At 39.9% G+C, this 19,067-nt stretch overlaps 1 protein-coding gene across 1 annotated transcript in view; it reads left to right on the top strand.

The window, feature by feature from the left end:
- Positions 1-18,749, top strand: part of PDSS2 (decaprenyl diphosphate synthase subunit 2) — a gene marked incomplete at its 5' end in the record, with an annotated part of 122,022 nt that extends 103,273 nt beyond the window's left edge. Inside the window, 2 exons of the mRNA XM_082481092.1 lie at positions 5,420-5,455; positions 16,466-18,749. Of these exons, the coding sequence (XP_082337218.1) occupies positions 5,420-5,455; positions 16,466-16,624 (195 nt within the window). The 3' untranslated portion in view covers positions 16,625-18,749. The remainder of the gene's footprint in view (positions 1-5,419; positions 5,456-16,465) is intronic.
- Positions 18,750-19,067: the final 318 nt, after the last annotated feature.

A 19,067-nucleotide genomic window follows, 5' to 3' on the forward strand; every position in this document is an offset into this window, starting at 1 on the left:
TTCTCCAATACTTAATACCTCTCTCTTCCATGCTTTCAAGAGGGGCAAATCTAGGGACCTGACAGTCAACCTCTGTCAGGCTTCTGTGTGTCAGCATAACAAGTGGATTCGTTTGCATGGAGCATATGTCTGTTCCTCTGCACTACTTGTGCAGTCCCACGTCTTCGCTTAAAGCCACTTTCACTGGCAGCTTAAAGGAGAGAACTTTGCATTACAGTGGTTGAAAGGTAGGCACACATTTCTTTCTGCCAACTTGGCTCTGGGAACAATAATTTTGGATGGGGGGAAAAGATCTAGGAAACTTGGCTTCCTGACCACTACAAAATATTTGTGAGATGTAGCTGGTTGATGTCCTTATTCCCAGTTCTCTTAGTTCAGCTGCCTTCCTCTGCCTCTTAGATGAAGGAGGCAGTAAGAACAAGATAGCTGTGGTGTAGATCTATTTTACATACCATGTAGCACAGCAGGGTTCAGATAGCTTCCCTGGGTGTTGTCGAAACACAAATAAGTAACTGTCCAAGACAGAGGGGGAGAGACACCAAAAACAGCCAAAATGAAGCAGTTTGTTGAGTTCCTCCATCAGTCAGACGTGTTTTGCCTGTCTAAACAGCTGTGATAAGTAGCATTTGGAAGTTCCTGCAGTTGTTATACACATTCTTCAGTAGAAAGACTTTTGCCTTCAATAAGAAGCTAGCTCTGTGCCAGCATATTCATTCAAGACGTGCTTGCCCATAGCTCCTTTCCTTGCTGGTTTGAAGGCAGGACTCTCAGGCAGAGCACATGGAGTCTGAGCTTCTTCCTAGTTCTGCGTTCATGATGGCCAAGTTGCAGCCTTCCTTCACGTACTTCAAGCAAGAGGTCTAGTCTCTTCAGCAGTGAAATTTTGGGAAGTATATGCAAAATCTACAACATTACAGTGGTATGGAGTTGGGGGATCTTAAAACGAAGCAAACCTTTTGTCATTTTGAAATTAAGGGCTGGTAGTTTATAATCTGTGACAAGGAATTTTGGAATTCTATAATCTCGACACAAGGCTCATATGCGAGTTGAATATAAATAGATTCGGGTGATTGCAGTTGGAGAATAATGGTATTACCACAGCACAGTTTATAAAAGCTTTGAAACAATTTCCCATCTGCAGAATCTAGAGGAGACTGCGGGACTCCAGAAGTGCCGTCTGTCTGCTTAATAATTCTCATACCAAAAATGGGCATTGTAGAAACAATGAAGCATTTCTCACTGAAGGGAGGAGAAAAAAAAAAAAGGGGGGGGGGGGGAATATTCACTATGCAAAAGCATCTACTAACTGCTACTTTAGCTAAATACAAAGTGGAATGCCTAGTCCAAGAGCCTTTCTTGGCTTGTGTTGATTTAGAAAGGAAAATTGCCTCTCATTAACTACGGGCTCTTTCAGATGTCATCCATAGTCACATTCACTATGTGACATTCAACCTAGGCCAAGCACTCAAACCAGAGACTTTCTCATATTGGCAGTATGGGTAAGAGTACACTCATAAGCCACCCTCTTGCGCAATGTCATTTGTATGGTTTAAATAGGCAAAGCATGCACAGTGCACTCAGTCGCTGTCAGGTAGAATTTTTCTCAGTAGCTGAGTCATGACTATGAATACGGAAATCACATTATGGACCTGTAGTTACTGCTAAGTAGTTTGACTTTCTCCTTTGACTGTTTGCCCATATAAGCATTCATACGACGGATTGAAGGTAGCACCTCCTCTTGACAGCTTCCTCCTCCTGCAGAAAGGTCTTGGAGTTTAAGAAAGTGGAGGTAGTGAGCCCCATTGCACCTAACAGCCTCCACAGTAATATACCGCTCAGAAAGCGTGTGACTGGGACTCAGTGCCTGTCATGCATATCTTGGATGAAAGCAGTCTTCAGAGACATCATGAAGGATGCCTGAACTGCTATGAAGTGCCCAGAACTTGAGTGATTGTCTCACCACGGTTGTCTTGTCAGAGGTCCGGATACAGCTGCTGTTCCCAAGGTGGCCCTTTAGTGGAGGTAGCCATGTGCACCTTTCTGCTGCTGAGCTGAAGACCTTTTAAAAGCTCCCTTGTCTCTTCATTTGGAAAGAGCGAAACGCATCAGATATCCAAGTGCAGAAGGTTGCATCAACGCTAAATATAATGTGTTTTGAGAAGATTAGATTTTGATTTTGATGAGATTTAGAGTCTGCCTTAAAAGGGACTTGGGATGTGTATAGGGGGAAGCCTTTTCATAGGAGGAAAAGAATGTGTAGGTATGTGTACATTTGTGTATATACATGGGTGTATATATGTATAAAAACACACGAATGAATGATCCATAAAGACCCGAGTCTTACCTGTTCTCACTGACCTCACCACCAACACCCTCCACCTTTGTGCATTTAAAATTAAAATGCTCAATGAACTGTTTGGTCAAGTGTCTATTTTAAAAGCAGTATGGGTTGGAGTAGAGTCCTGAAATGTTTAAAAAAAAAAAAAAAAAAAACAAAACAAAAAACCAGCTAATCTTAAATGGTGCCTAGGAAACACCAGTATAAAGGCAAAGAAATACTTGAATGCTCTTCAGACAAAGTGGTGTAATAGTTGCTGAATGCAGTCCCACTGAGCTTTTGGAACACCCTGTATTCTTAAAATTTAGCAGATAAACCAGGATTATAGGATGGAGGATTTACTGAGGGTCAAAAGACAGAAGAGTTGGTCACTTTTAGCCACTTACAGATACCTCTCACTAGACAAGAGCAAAAATTCTCTGGCTTCAACAGGCATCCAACATCTAAGCAGTGAGGTACAAAAGATCAAAGTCTGAGCGAAGAAATTAAGTGGAATCCCTCAAGAACAGGTCTAGAGTCCATTTTAGCTCATACCATTTGTAATTTTAGAAAGGAGTAAGTCAGAAACCAGACCCATCTCATCTAGGCCAGGGTAATCCATGCACCTTTCACCGTATCTTTCTGAGCCTTCTCAGAAGCAGCAGGGCTGGAAGAAAAGCATTTATCAAATGCTTTATCAAGCATTTCTCAAGTATAGGCTTTAAGACATGTAAAAGGGACCATCTCATCCGAGAAAGAAAAATCAATCTTGGAAAACATCTGAAAACCTGCACCAAAAAGCATTGTCTTAAACCATCCACTTGTGGTCTGCTTATCTGATGCATTTTGAGTAATTTCATGGGGGATTCAGGCATCCTTCTTCCTGTCAAGGTGAGTTGATTTCACACCGCCTCATTTATTAATGAAGAATGTCATGGTATAATTGTCCGTCACTACTGGCACGTGGTGATCTTTGATGTTCAGGAGGAAGGCTGAGCTGATCCGGCTGTTAATGTCTCTAATACGCAGGCAAACAGATGCTTCTCTTTGAGGGCCCAGAGGCTCCACATGCAGAGGCTGAGCTCCTCAGCCAAGCAGTGAGACCTAGAAAGTTATGCAAGTTTGACAGGAATGTATGCCTTTTGCAAATCAGGCTTAATACCTTTGAGGAACCTAAACCAGATGCAGAAGTCTGATGTAAAAGGAAAAACAAAAAATCTGTGTGTCTGAAATCAGGGTCAGTGAAAGTCAAAGAGCCAAACTACTGTGAGGGAAAAAAAGAAAGAAAAAAAAAAAAAAAGCGGAGGTGCGGTTGTAAAGAAGGCTTAGGAAACAGATTAGATAAGGTTGCTGCTTGGAGAAGCACAACTGCCGTTGACTTGTATGCTTGAGAGGAACAGAGCATGAGAAAATGTTCTTGCTGTTTGTTAACGTGTATTGTATGCAGGAGGAGGCACGCTGAGCACACCTCTTCTAGTATTGCTAAGACTAGAAAGCATCTTCCTCAAACGTGTTGGCAAATTCTCTGCTGCAGTGTGAATCTGCATATAGGCAACCATTTGTTAAAGAACATATTTTTGGTATGTTCTGATACACAATATAACTACTAGATTTATCTTGAAGAAGTCATAAGATCCAACCGGTACGTATAAAAGTTGGCAAATCAAAGAGATGGGAATACAAAAATAAGGAAGCAGTTATTGGCAGTGGTTTTGCTACTCCCAAATGCTATCAGGCTGTTTTCTTAATATGCATTCCAGAAAAGCTGATTCTTAAGAAGCTTAAAGAGAGTATTAAAGAGGTTTTGTGGATCAGTCTCTTTTCTCCTTCAGTGAAATCAGTTTTATCTGCTGTTTTGATTCCTGTTCTGCTTGCTTTGCCCCTTGTTGGCTCTTTTCTCTATTTTATTTTTCTTCCCTTACAAAACTTAATTTATTTTCCAAATCTGTGCTATCTCGGTAACATCTCTTCCAAGATGTGCTTGCCACATAGTGTTCATTCCTCTTCACTGCAGGCTTCAGCTCTTCTCCTTATGCCGGTTGACCTCCTCTTCTTGGCTGCTCTCTGAAGTCCCCACAGAGGACCCAGAGAGGCAGTGGTCCTAATCTACATCCTTTCAGGGGTTTGTGGTGTTCCCTTGTGGAGGCAAAAGGGAAAGAAACAGCGGAGATTTTTTCTCAATGTGCCTGAAAAGAGAGGAGCTGGATTTGGCTGAAGTGATAAGACACAGCTCGATCTGACCTAAGGAAAGGGTTCCAGGTTGGCTAAGCAGGAATGCTCTGAGTCTGGCAGAGCACTGCCACTGGGTGAGAAAGACTTAGAATCATAGAATGGTTTAGGTTGGAAGGGACCTTGAAGTTCATTGCTCTCCAGCCATTCCCTGCTGAGCCTGTATTTGTGCTTGGGATTGCCCCAAGCACATAGACATCTTCTCTTCTGCATCGCCCTCTGACAAAATTGAGGAACTTTGTCTACGTACTTTATGCATCTGGACGAGAAGAAATTTATAATGTATTCATACTTCTTTCTGAATGTGCTAGGCATCATAGGTTGTATGTATCTGCTGCTTAAGTAAAGGGTGATGCTGTATGCTTAAATACAATTCTAAATCAAAAGCACAATTAGCATATCTAACGTGGGTCTAATAGTGCTGACAAGGTCCTGACATCCCCTTTTGAGAGCTCTAGACTATTAACTGTGTGCAAATCACTATAGATACAGAGAGAGTTCTCTTAGGAAATTAAATCCTGTTATTGATGATATGAAGTATAGTTTATTTCAGAATCTCATAGGAGAGATTAATTAATAAAAACAGCAAGATTTTGTAAGACCAAATAATTTTGGGTTCAACAAATGTTTAACTACAAGTTGTAATAAAAAAACCCTAAAAATTACACTGAGTATCTGCAGCTCTTACCTGAAACAGAATCACGTTGTATAAGCTGGTAACGCATTTGATTGTGGTTTAGGTTTTTCCACATTAGACTCCTAAAGAAAGTTGTTTGTGTTTAAAGTAGTAGCTCTTTTAATAGCATTCTCTATTCTTGCAACTCTAGTTTGTAGTATATAATGTCTTATATAAAATCTCCCTTTCTCTTTAAGGCACAAGGAAAAGGAAATATAACGGACTACAAGAAGGTTGGTAAATTATATTTAAATCTGCTTATTATTTTTTAATGCTTCTTTTAATATTTTCAAGGATATTCTTGACAGAGAGTAACTTCCTTATTAAAGTCAAGTTATAATTTGTGCATGTGTATATGGAGAGAGAGAGAGAATGGCTTGTGCAATTTCTTGTTAGAAAGCCAGTAACAGTGAGCTGTAGTGTTAGTATCAAATGTAGCTATTTAATAATCATTTTTGCCATTATTTATACCATTTACTTCTCCAAACTTACTTTAGAAACAAGACTTCTGATGTCTTTTGCTGTCGTCTTTTTATGCAGTGATTTGCAGGTTAGCTCCTATCAGCAGTCTCTCTATATTGATAGAGTATGCTGTTACATTTTTAATCTCACCTTATTGCCATGCCATCTATTCAAAAATACGCACAAATACATTGTATAGTAATTTGTGTTTCTTCCAGTCCCCATTACCACTGCGTTTGCTACTGGGACTGCTTTGTAGTAAAAGCAGACCTGAACTAAGTAGCTTATTTGCTGAAAGTACCTGGGACACCATAAAGCTCTTAGAGAGCTGCAGGAGATGGCTGAGAAGGTTCCCCTGGTTAAATACTGGAGCACAAATTTCTTGTGCTGGAGACAGAAGATGAGATTGTGTCCCCAAATCGCTCACTGAGCACAAGCCTGACTTGTTCCAAATCTTAAGTAGATCATGAGAGACCAGTTAGTTATCTCCAGCATTAATGGGAAATAATATATAAATTATTGAGCCACACGCATGATTGAGAATTGCTTCTTGAACTGAGGCCTGAAGAGTGTTACAGCTATGACTGATTGCTGCTAGTACATAAGGCTAACATGCATGTATAGGTCAAGCGTTTTTATTATAATGATGCTGTATTAAGAAAATTTGTAATTTGGATTATTAAAAAAGCTCTCTGTCCTTCCTTCCTATTAGACCATAAAAAAGATCTCAACCTTAGCTTGCTATTTAAAATCAATGTGCTTTTGGGTTTTTCTACAATAGAAGAAACTGATACAGCTGTGACTTGCTAAATCACCACTCAGAGCGCTAATTTTCTTCTTCATATATGTCTGAGTACGTGAGACATTTCTGTGAATGGTTAAGTTAGGTTACTTGTTTTTGTAAGTCCAGAAAGGATTTTCTCCTTTTAATTGTTAGAATTGTGATCTGCCCAATGTAATTTCCATAATTTAAAAAAAGGGAAAAAAATAATCTAAAGTGGTTTTACTGAATTAAATATTTCTTAGTAGATTCTGTATTTGACTTAAATTATTTCATATTTTGGATCCTTCTGATTAAATTGAAAAACTTATAGTGTGCCTAGGCAACTTGAACACTGGAATAAAAAGAAGGAAGGAAGGGGAAAAGCCCTTTTTCAAGTGTTGTGTTTTGTCCAATTGACTTCAGCCAGGAAGCGTGTAGTTTCACTAGCTCCAAGTAGTCATCTCTTACATAAGCACGGATATTATGACTTTTGTAATGATAGTAAAAAATTCTCTGGGTTTTTTTGTGAGCTCAAACTGTAATCAACTTGGGTTTTATAGAAGTCGTTTTCAAAACTGTGATGTGATGTCGTGTCCCTCTCTTCTATGTCTCTGTTTAAAATAAAAGTCATTAGTTACATCCATGCTAAATGAACCCAGTAACCTGCAGCTCATCCCATCCTAGTAGCTTGGCCAGTACGTGCACACAGCCAATTAGAAGGCATGTTGTGCATTATAAATTAGTATTTCGGGTTTTGCCCTTTGCTATGTTGTCTTTATTTCTATACCACTAGAGTCAGTGTTTTGCACATTTGGTCAGTCTTTTCTTCCCAGCATCAAGGTCCCTTCTCATCTTTCTATTCAGTTGTTAGAATTACTTTAATATTCCTAATCAAATTTGGGGACTGGCTTCTCATTGAGTCTCTGAAACAGCTTCTCTTTAATTTTGTAAAAACGAAGGTCACCAAAACTAGCTGTAGAACGTCTAAAAATTTGTATTGTTTTTGTTCTTTTAATTTATGTATACAAAAATTGTTAGGTGTTTAGCCTGTTTAAGAATATTTTACCTTACTTGCTGTGGCTTTTAATTAAAGTAATGAATGAAGGTAAATTTGACAAATTGAGATCCACCCATTTAACATGCTTCCTTAAAAGTCTTATTTTATTTCAACTTTGAGACTGTTCAAGATTTTGAATTGGTCTTTTGATGCATGTTATTTTAAAATGGTATCCCTGATGGTTTTTTCACTGACAAAAAAATATCTAGATGGTACTAGTAAATTTAGTGAGGGCTCTGACATAAATATAGAAGTGGAAAACTTTCTGTTAATCTAATTAGGTCTGAGACTGTCATGTCAATAAGGTCACTATGTTCCGCAAAATATTTTAGTATTTTTTTTCTCCCAGCTTTTCTTAATCTTTTTATCTGAAGGACTTTGATATCACAAAAGGCTTATTGTAAGGTCTGTGTTTCTGAATGTATTTTCCCACATTAGTATCTGAATGTTTCACCCTTTTTTTTTTTTTTTTTTTTTTTTCCCTTACACCATCATACCGCATCCAGACAAGTTATTGATCCATCATTGTGGTGGTTGAAAGTCTCTTCCAGATATGAAAAATTAGTTTCAGCTCTGTTTTAGTGGTGTTTCTCAGATAACAAAAGGGAAAGTACCAATATATGGCAGGGACAAAATTCATGTATGTCATTGAAAGAGACAGCGACTTTCCTGTCACCCTCATTTGTATGTGGATTTTGGCAAAAATCTCAGACTTTTTGAAATCAAAAAGCTTTTATCCATTTTATATCTACTTTGCATGCAATTCTAAAACAACAAAATGAGATTCTCAATTTAATTGTTACTATTTTATAATATTGATTAAAAACTCTCCACTGAAGTCAAGGCCTTAGTGGTGCTTGGCATTATACAGACTTGTTAAATGAGTGTTACAAAGGCACAACTTGTAGCAGTTGTAAGCTAGGAAAAATTCTTGTTTTCTGGCCAAGACTCTAGAAAAATTATAAGACTAAATAAAGAAATAAATCCTGTATTTTACAGGCAACAACTATGCTACTGCAAGGCTTTGTCATTTTTCTAAGTGGAATATTCAGAAAAGATAAATGAAGTCAGGTGAAAGGGGACATAGCAAAACTTTCTATTCTTTTTTAATGCCACCCTGTCCATTAGCTCTGCTGTCTGTTATAGAGGCCTTTCATCCAAACTGGCATGGGAAATGCGGTACATCAGCATAGTATGCTGTGTCATACTTTTTTGGTTTGTATATGAAACACTGTGCAACGACATTAACACAGGGAGCAGATTTTGTACAGTGCTGGAACTAGCATGAGTCAAGAAGTGGTGGATCCAGCCATTCACTGCATGGCACTAATGTCTTGACTTCCCATACGGTAGGAAAGAGAGAAGAAAAATGGGAAAGGTCACATCCAGAAACAGGATTCTCAGCGGTAGCCTGCTGTCATGCAGCTAATAAATAATAACAATAACACAGTGCCATCCAGTTGCATTAGCAAGAGTCGCATGGCTCCCCTTCCCCAGCTCACCATTGACTCCCACCGTTAGTGTATTCATCCTCCCTGCAGTGCTGTCTGCAGAGCAGTTTTCCAGTCTGCGCTGTAAATTACAGCGGTCCCACAGTTCTGTGTGTTTAAATGCCAGAGACTCATTGTGAGATGTGTCATGGGACTGTAGGCTGTAGACTATTCGCTCTCTTGCTCCTGAAATGCAGCAAAGAGTTAAAAACAGAGGCTTGTTGTTTATAGATGCTTATGACCTGTGGCAGTTTTCCATGAAAGTTTGTCTTGTTTGTTTTGGACCAGCCACTGTCATTAATTGCGTATATTAACTCCCCCACCCCCCAAAAAAAAAAAAAAAAAAAACCAAACAGAATAGTCAGTGATTTAATGAATATAGGGGGTTTTAGCTGTGTTAGTAATATTACAAAAGCAGCCAAAACCATTCAGAAGAAGCGATTTTCTCCTTCGTTGGCATTAACCATATCTGAACGATCAAGGTGTACATCCAGTACCAATAATCAGTTGCATCTTTGTTTTTAATCAGTGGGTATTTTCCATGGCTTCTTTGGGGTGAGAACCCAGCACAACTTTTACTTCATTAAAGCAAACAACTATCACATCTTTTAACATAAATATCAAGTTAATTGCTTGTGTGTGCTAAGATTACAGTTAACAATCACTGTTTTCATTAATGTGATTTAAGATTTTGCTAAAAAGGCATCGCTTAACTACCATTGTTTAGATGTAAAAGCTAGTGGGCCTTGTAAGTTCATAGTGAAAGACATGGAAAGGCATAAGGAGGAGGAGTTGGTATCTGTACAATCAATCAATCAATCAGTGTCTCAGAATGACTTGTAATTTTTCGGCAAAGTGTACTACAAGAACTGCCTAACAGCTGGACTAGCTGCATTCCCTGTAAGCAGGCCATCTTTCCTCTGCTACTGGGGGTAACTGTCCAGATTTGGTCTCTTCCTAGATAAAGTGGTTTTGAGTTTAAGGAAAAAGAGAATTTTTCTATTTGTCAGATGAGCAGTGCTACTAATGGAAGTTTCTACAGGGTGCTTATGCCCTTTAAAAGATGCATTTCTTTACCTTTTATTTAGAAAAAGTTTCTAAGAAAATATTGAATAAGTACATTTACTGCTCCAATTTCAAGTGGCATATCATTCTACATATATAGCCAACAAAGATTTTTTAAAAAATAAATGTATCTTACAACATTATGAAGTGATGCATTCAAATTATTGTCCAGCCCATTTTGAGAAGGAAGAGCATAACCCTGTGTCCAGCCACAAAAACTGTGAGAGTGGATGCTGAGATATTCCAAGGTACTTAAAAAACAAAGAAAAAAAATGACAAAAGTTGATCCACTAGCTGTGAAACACGTCAGTGCCTTTTCAAGGTAACGTTTCAGCAGTCTAAAACATCAGTGCTTATTGAACATGATGGTCAAAAGCTAGTGCAGAACACTGCGAACACTTAGAGCATTATTCAGCCACTCAGCCACAGATCAATTTAATTTTTGTGTATTGGGGTTTCTTTTTGTTTCAGTGAGTGCTTCAGAAATGTAGAATGTTTTGACTCCCTTCAAGATCAGAGAGAATGCATGATGTTTGAAGATTTCAGTATATAAGAAATTTAGCTGTTTAGGATTTCTCTAAAACACCAAAAAATATTCTGAAGTTACTTGTTGATATCTTATCACTTAAATAATTAATCGTAAGTTTGACCATTGCAAAAAAAAAAAAAGTGTGTCAGTGTTTTCATTTTTATTTTGCATATAAAGTCTAGTACAGCCAAAATATTCACCACGTATTAAGAGAGTCTTCCCCCCCAAAAATTATTGTTCCCTACAGGTAGAGCTCTCTGAAAGGAGTCTTCTTTCCTTCGGCTAGGAAATAAGGTAGAAGTATCTCAGCAGACAAGATTTGAAGTTAGTTGTCTCTGTACTTGAACACTTGCTTAGTTTTTGTCTTCTTTAATTCTTCAGTCTCCAAAATCCAGCGGTCCCCAGCTTGCCTCTTTGATCTCTTGCAGCCCTCAGACAAGCCATTCTGTCCAACAGCAATCCAGAACAGTTGGTCTGAAAGGCAAATACTTACCTGCTGTGGTATGGATAAGGATTTTTCTCTTTGTCTTTTTGAAACAAAGAGGCTGGGAAACCTACTACTTCGAACTACTATTTTATTCACAGAATCATACAATAATTTAAGTTGGAAGGGACCTCTGGGGCATGTCTGATTCAACCACTTGCTCAGTGCAGAGCCCGTATGGGTTTGCTCAGCTGAGTTTTGAGTAGCTGCAAGGACAGAGATTTCACAGCCAGTGCAAGCAAGCTGTTCTAGTGCTTGACCTTTCTACCAGTGGAAAAGAATTTCCTTGGGTCTTATCAGCATTTCCCATGCTGCAACCCATGCCGATTGCCTCTCATTCCTTCCATGGACACCTTTGAGAAGGATCCAGTTCTGACTCCTTTGCACTTGCCCATGAGGTAGCTGGGACAGCAATAACGGCCTTCTCTTCTTAGGCTGATCTAAGCAATTCCCAGCATTTCCTTGTAGATCATGTGCTCCTCTGGTCCAGTATCATCTGGGCAGCCTCCTGCTGCGCTTGCTGCAGTATGGCAATGCCTTTCACTTAGTGGGAAGCCCAAAATTGGGCACAGCGCTACAGACATGGTCCCAACAAGCCGCAAACAGGGGGCAGTAATTGCCTGCTGAATACACTTGTTAACACAGCCCAAGAAGTGGTTGATGATCTTTGCTGCAAGGACACACTGCTTCAAGCAAAAAACACGCATGTAGATAACTAACTGTGAAGGAAAAAGAGTCTAGTTGAAACATCAGAAAAACAGTATGTGGACTTCTTGGCCTGTTGGTCATTTATTTGAATCTAGTTGAATGTTGTCAGATCTGGTTAGAGGCAACTTGTTGGATGACCGTTTAATACCATATTTGAAACTAGCAGTTGGTTTGAGATTCACCATCACCATTTCATTACTCTTTGTATAACAGATCAGTAGAATCTAAAAGCTATGTAGACCCTGTCAAGGTTGTTAATCCAAATTTAGACTGTCCTCCCTTACTTATTAATGTGCCTAAATACTTAATAAAAAAAAAAACCCAGATATTAATGCCACAAAGTAGGAGCAGGAATGCAAGTTCATTACAATTTTATATATGGCATGACCTAGACAACACAGGTTTTCTTTTTATTATTCACTTATGCTCTACTGTAGGAAATTATTTCTTAGTTTTAATGTCTTACTAGCTCATAAGCAGAGAGATGGGACATGCAAGTATACTCTTTTTGGTTTTATGGTGGAGTTATGAGGGTAAGTCAGTGAACAGAGAAGTAAAGTTCTCATCCATAAGCATCCTTCTGTTCCTACATATAGGGCCAGAACCATGAATGGGCTATATATGGTTACATGGCCATTGCTCCAAAACTTCTGTATTTTGTCCAGTAGCTTTTAATGTGAGATGTGGAAGCAGTCCTGAGACCCAAGTCTTGAACTCAGATCCCCCTTTTCGTAGGAAGTGGTTGCTGTTCTGGTTTTTGGTTCTGTTCTTTGCCCAGCAAACCTCAGAGGGTTGAGTGGAAAATATCCCAACTCCTACTATTTGGTGCTTATGGCTGTCTCCTGAAGAACAGGAAATGAAAGCTTGAAACCAAGGTGCTGATACAAAATTCTCCTTTCCAGCAGACAGTCTCTTTTCCAAGAGGCAGTCTTCAAGGAACAATCAATAGCTTCTTACCATTTATTTGCAGGACATGCTTAGAGTGTGCGGGTGCAGAGGGAGATAGTGGAAAGCAGCCTTAAACCTGGAAGGGCTCAGAAAGCATCCTTTCTCCTACTCTTGATTTGCTGGTATAAGGCGACTGAAGAGACAGAAGTGGTGAGAAAGGAAGGAGGAAGCTGGAGAAATAGAGCCTGGTCTCTCATTCAGCAGTTTGTCCCCCTGTCTGTATTCAGAGCATGCAGAATAAGAAGCCCACAGTACTTCCCTCCTTTCCATATATTTTTTTCTTGCGCTTTTCCTGTACCTCTTGATCAGAACCATTCTTCCTTCCAGCCAAAGACTAGGGAATGAGAAGAAATGAAAATAAATTCATTGCAGATCAAATGGGTGAGGCTGGGCTTAGCACAGGCGGAGCAGGCTGAATGGGGCAACGCTCTTGATGTGCTTTGTTCTCAGTGCTCAGCCAGGCATCTTTTTTCCCAGACTGAAGATAAAGATGATGATGTTGCTTTTTCCTTTAGATTCATAGAACAACCTTCAGACATAAAACTTGGGGATTCTGAGCTTCACGTGTACCAGGCAAAAGTGTCAAGCCTGGTCAATATCTGAATACATTGAGGAAAATAGAAGGTGCTGACAGAAAACAGTGTTGGTACATTGTGGGGGCATCACTTCCCATCTAAGTCTTAACTTGGCTGCACTATTGCAAGACTATAATTTAAGCTGAATTTAAATAATGAAAACCCAGTCGGTGATTTTTCAGGTTCTTGGCACCTTTGGAATGAAGTAGGGCTTTAGCACCGGTGGTCTGAACAAAACCTTAAAAGTTAAAATGCAGTATTCCAGCATATCTAGCAGTTCAACTGAAGAAAAGTGTGTTGAAGCAATCTGTATTTTGACTTGTATTTGGTTTTAATTATTGAATGCCACTCTGAGGAAGGCTGTGTTTTAATGATGGATCAAATTGTTCTGCACAAAATGATGCCATATAAGTAGAGACTATAAGAGCAGATTTCTTTGTTTAGAAGAAATTAATGAGGGACTGTAATTAAAGTTTACAAAGTGACAAATAAAAGCAGTTCATTTTGCTTTTCTGTTTAATTGCCTCAAAAATTAGCAGCTTCTATCCAAATGAAATTTAAAAAATAGTACATCTAAACTGGATACATGGATTTATTATTTTTAACATACTTAAGTTTGTGAAGATCATTACAAAAAAATCATTGAAGCTCAAAAACTGAGAGCGAGCGTGAAAGTGTAACTGTGTAATACAACAGATAATACAGCTAAAGGCTTAAATTAGGGTTTTTTGCATACAGCAGTGCTACTGAAGCTTGGTTTCCTATGGAGTTATATCCTGTATTTCCTTAATAATTACCCCACTACAAGAAGCCCAATTTGTACTCTTCCCCCCCCCACACACACACCTTTTACAACCCCCGCTGAGATAGAGGTAGGATGCAGTCTGGTTAATCCAGACTGGTTTCCCTCAGTGTGTGCTTATTTGAATTGACCAGCTGATTCTGCAAATGGAATATAAAAGAGGGGTGTTTTTCAGGACTATAAATCGTTCATTACGTAGAATGATCTGTAACTGAAAAGCAGAAGAAGGAGCTTGCCACATAGCAAGAATTCTTCATTTTGAGGTTCCTTGAACTTTGCTTGGAAACATGCAGTAGCGGATTAGACTGACTTTTGTATAGTGACTCCTCTGCACATGAGCTCTGACATGAGCTTTGCAATTGTTTTGGCTTCAAGGCACTATGTGTGTCTAAGGGCTTACACAAGACAAGCGTGTAAATGGATTGTGTCCCTGCATTAGAATTCTGCCCCTTTCCAGATTTTGATGTTAGGAGTAAGTCATAGTACGTATATGCAATCATATAGGCTTAAGCTAAGCTCCTCTCATCTTTGACCAGTTTTAAGACTATTTAGGAGCTATTTTCTTTCCTGTTTACATCTCAATATATACTTGCATGAGTATTACCAGGTATGCTAAACCTTTTTAATGAGCTTTAGCAAGTCAGCAGAGTTTGCTTCAAGATGGGTGGGTTCTGCCATCTCACAAAGTTGTGCCTCAAGGAAGGGGGAAGAAACACCTTTTCACGCTGCTGGCGTACTTCATCTCACCTATCCCCACCTTTGCTGTAGAGCTGTGGTTATATGCCTGATTCCCATTCGTTAGAAGATGTGTTGAATTAACTATGCGATGCATTTATGCCTCAGGGCAACTTCCTTTCCAGCGCACAGTGCGGGAAGATTCTAACTGAAGTGGAGAATAAAATTTTTATGAACTGGGACTGGAACCCTCAAGTGCTGCAGTATGCTTTCAGCTAATTTCATCTTTAAATACAGATAATGAGTCCACTTCGACTTGCATTCAGATAAGAAATGTCATTCGTTCTGTATGAATGCAAGTATCTGTAAAAATGGGTGACTTCTACCATTTGGTCATGGCTTAGATATTTTTGCATGATTTAAACTAGATAGATAAGGTTATACTGATGTGTTTGTAAATGAATTGGGGCATTGGGCTGTGTATTGGAGGAAAACAATTTATAAACCACCATATAATTAGTTACTGCAGATAATCTGTGTTCAAGAAAAGCCCTTTTTTAAAAAGCTGATACAGTGGTGTAACCCACCTATGAAAGTCAGGTGGGACACATTAAAGGTGATGAAGTGCTGTCATGCTTTTGGAATAATCAAATTCCAAAGATCCATCTGGCCTTGGTTCCCAGGCTCTGGCACGAGGCATCAGGCTGGAGTTGGTCTGGGGACACCTCTGTTTTAAGGTGGAAAAACGTAACAGTGTTTCATGACAGTCTCATGATGCTGTCCAGGAAAAAATAATAATTTTTTTAAAATGTCCTTAATAAATGTGATGACTATTTAGAATTTCAGCTAAAAAAGAACATGTTTTGCTTGACATATTTGTTCATATTATTTCATAGCAATTTAACCTGCCGTTTAACAAAGTATTTTAGGTGCCAAATCTTGACAGCAGCTTGTCATGAAGTATCTGTTATTCCATGAAAATACTTTCTTTCTCATATGAGGTATCTCTGAGCCGTTGTCAAATTCCGTAGCCTTACTGAGAAGATTGAGTTTGCATGGATATAGCTCAGTATGATGAAGTTTAACACATCCCATTTTACTGACAAAGTTTGCCTTTTTCCACTGTAACAAATGTAATCACATGGTATATAAATAGAAACCCGTATTACAAAAGACAGGAGTTCAACGTGTGTCATCCTGTGCCCATTTCCAAAAGCAGGGGATGGAATAGGTGTTCATAAAATCCATTTTTTTACTGCAGAAAATGAGAGAGCGAGCGAGCTGCTGGTCTGCCAGTTCTGCACAAAAGCTCTCAGGCAGTGGCTGAGGTATGAAATGCCCAGATATTTTAACTGTCTCTGGCTTGGGGTTTTTTTGGTGGTTTTGGTTTTTTTTGTTGTTGTTGTTGTTGTTTTTTTTTTTTTTTTTAAAATTATGTGTGCCCTTTGGAGAGATGGCATCTTTCAGGTGATGAAGTAATGGGTGTTGTAGCTTAAATTACCTGCAGTTCTGTTGTAGTGGGGAGCCAGAATAAAGCAGCAGAGAATATTTCAAGAGCTTTGTCTGACTGCTTCGGATCTCGCCTTAACCTCGGGAAGGGGCGGTGGGAGCCCTGTGCTCTCAGAAATAATTGTGCGCGCCAGCACTGCCGAAACCCACCCTGTTGTGCCTGTGTTTTCCAACAGCTGCGGGAAGTGATCAAGGCCGGCAAAGGTGTGACTTCTGCCATCGACCTCTGCCGCTGCCACGGAAACAGAGCACTGGCAGCCCTGGAGCGCTTCCCTCCCTCCGAGGCCAGAGCAGCCTTGGCCAACATCGTCTACGCTGTGACCAGGTTTCCCTGACCCACCACCCCAGGAGGAGCCGCCCTCTCCCTCTGCAGGCAGGAGCAGTCTGATGGGGACACCGATGATGCCCCACGCCGCTGGTCACCTTGTCTGTCCCATCACGATGGAGGAACACGCGCCGGCTGCCACCGCCACCAGCAAAATTCGGGAGGGGGAAGAAAAAAAAAAGGTCACAGCTGGTTTTCACTTGTCGTGCCAGAAGCGCACTTGAGGCTGCACCGGTAGAAATAATTAATGAGTCCCGTTTCCGTGACCTCAGCAAATGGACAGGAAATAAGTCAGTATTGATTGGGCACCGGCGGGGACGGCGCCAGGGCGGAGGCCGGTGGTTTTCCTGCCCGAGGGAGGGATGGAGGGGTGTGAAGATCCAGGTGTCACAAGAAACCCGCTCAAACCTGCCCAGAGAGAGCGAGCTGCCGAAGCTGGGAATTAACGTACCCACTCATCAAGGGGAAGGGCAGTTTGGGGGATTAATGGGGGGAAAATCCTCTCTCTCTCTCTGTATGCAGTCATGTCTCCTCACACTGTTTTTATGTATTCAGATGTAAAATTACCCTGTGCCTAATGCTTTCCGTATTTGAGAAACTTGCTGAGAAAATGTGTCAAGCATGGTAAGTAGGAGCTTTAAAATATTTAATCAAATATTAATTTGGCTCTGTTAAGGGAAGCGACTGCCTGGGTTTTATACTGTGCGTATAAAATTATGTTGCTCTGGGTCAAAGAATGAGGTTTTTCCAACTCTCCTGGGGGAGGGAATATCCCTCCCTCAGATCAAGCAGTTTGTTTCAACACAGTCTTACACAAAAGAATTTCCTAGGTTTGTGACATTTGCCTTCATTTAAGCCAAATAAATGTTAATTTGTAAGGCTAGACATCGGCCTTTGGCAGAAAGGAAGAAGGAATGCTCTTCTGCGAGTACAGTCTTTCACTGCGCTGAATAAAATGCAGAAAATACCGGAGAAGTTTTGAACCTCAGTGTGTTGAATTTTAAAGTCCAATTACAGACAGTATATAAGGTGTATCAGAAGGCTGCAATTTGAGACCGTCTCTGTTTTGTTCATAGGAGATGATTTTTGTGGTTTGCATGCGTGCAATCTGAGAACGCCGTTGACAAGAAGGCTGAGTTTACATAAATGATCTGGATTGAGACTCAGCTACCTTTCTTCCTTCTGTGGTGTAATTACAGCCCAATCTGGAGACAGCTAGCACAGCAAACAGATTTCATTACATCGCTCACTCAAACACTAAGTGGAGTTATTTCTGTTAAATTCTCTCCTCCCTCCTTCTCCCCCTGTCACACAGCTTGTTTGTCATAGACCAGCGTGTTGCATTCCACCGAATGCAAAATATAAATAAAAACTCTGTCCTCTAAAAATATACTCAAAATAAATCCTGCATAATGTACATAATAGTCTGTGCGATATTATACCATAATATTGTATGTATAATAAGCATCCTTGAGACACAATCCTTGTATGGGAGCAGCATCCACAGCTCAGGACTCGCTTTGGACTGGGGAACGGCTTCAGCACCAGCCCGCTTCTTGCTTGCACCTTCTTTCTTGTGCCTGCCCTGGCATTTTCTCTCTTCCCAAGACTTTGGCACTTCTGCCTGAGTTAGCGCTGTTGCTGCAGCAGGAGGGCTAGAGACAAGAGGAGCACGGAGAAGCGTGGCCCAGGCAGTGGCAGTCACAGGCATCTGCCTTAGCTGACCATTGTATGTTTTTACCTGTGAAGTTCCCTGAAGTTCTGCTAACGTAAAACATGTGCTTGAAAGAAATACCTACATTCAGCCAGAGTCGTATTTCAGCTTTTTTTGGCTCTGGTTAGGAGCCATACGTGTATGTCTTTTCTTTGTCTTTCTTCTGCGCTAAGGGGTTCATAATGATTTAGGTCTGCTGGAGATGTTCTGAGCCATCTCACCTCAGTCACCTCAGTTGTGTGTAAGAAATATCAAACATACTGCAAAACTGTGTGAGCCTGGTTTACTTTTTCATGAAAGTACAATTTTTTTATTTGTACTTTTTATTTAATAAAGGCAAATCAGTGAAAATTAATGACCCCTTTTTGTATTTTATCACCAGAAAGTTCTGATTGCTCTTAAACTATTTTTTAACCTTAATTTAAGAAAAAAAATAAAGAATTGTCCCGTACCAATATTGTCAAGTAATCTTATATTTAAGATATTTGCCTTTAATTATTGAGAAATTTTTGTTGTCTTGTTTCCTCCAGGTAAACTACAAGCAAAGTATTATACTCCTCTGTCAAACTCTTGGTGAATTAATCACTGCTGTGTATTAATATACTCCCCACACCTTACACAATTTCTGAGCAGTGGTGGAACCTTAAGGCTGCTCTGGTTTTATTCTTATCTTCTTGATTCCTTTTCCCCACACACCTCTATAAGGAGGTCGGGGAGAGGGAGGCCCGTGGTCTGGGGG

This window comes from Vanellus vanellus (assembly GCF_965231255.1).
Source record: "Vanellus vanellus genome assembly, chromosome: 3".
Taxonomy (NCBI): domain Eukaryota; kingdom Metazoa; phylum Chordata; class Aves; order Charadriiformes; family Charadriidae; genus Vanellus; species Vanellus vanellus.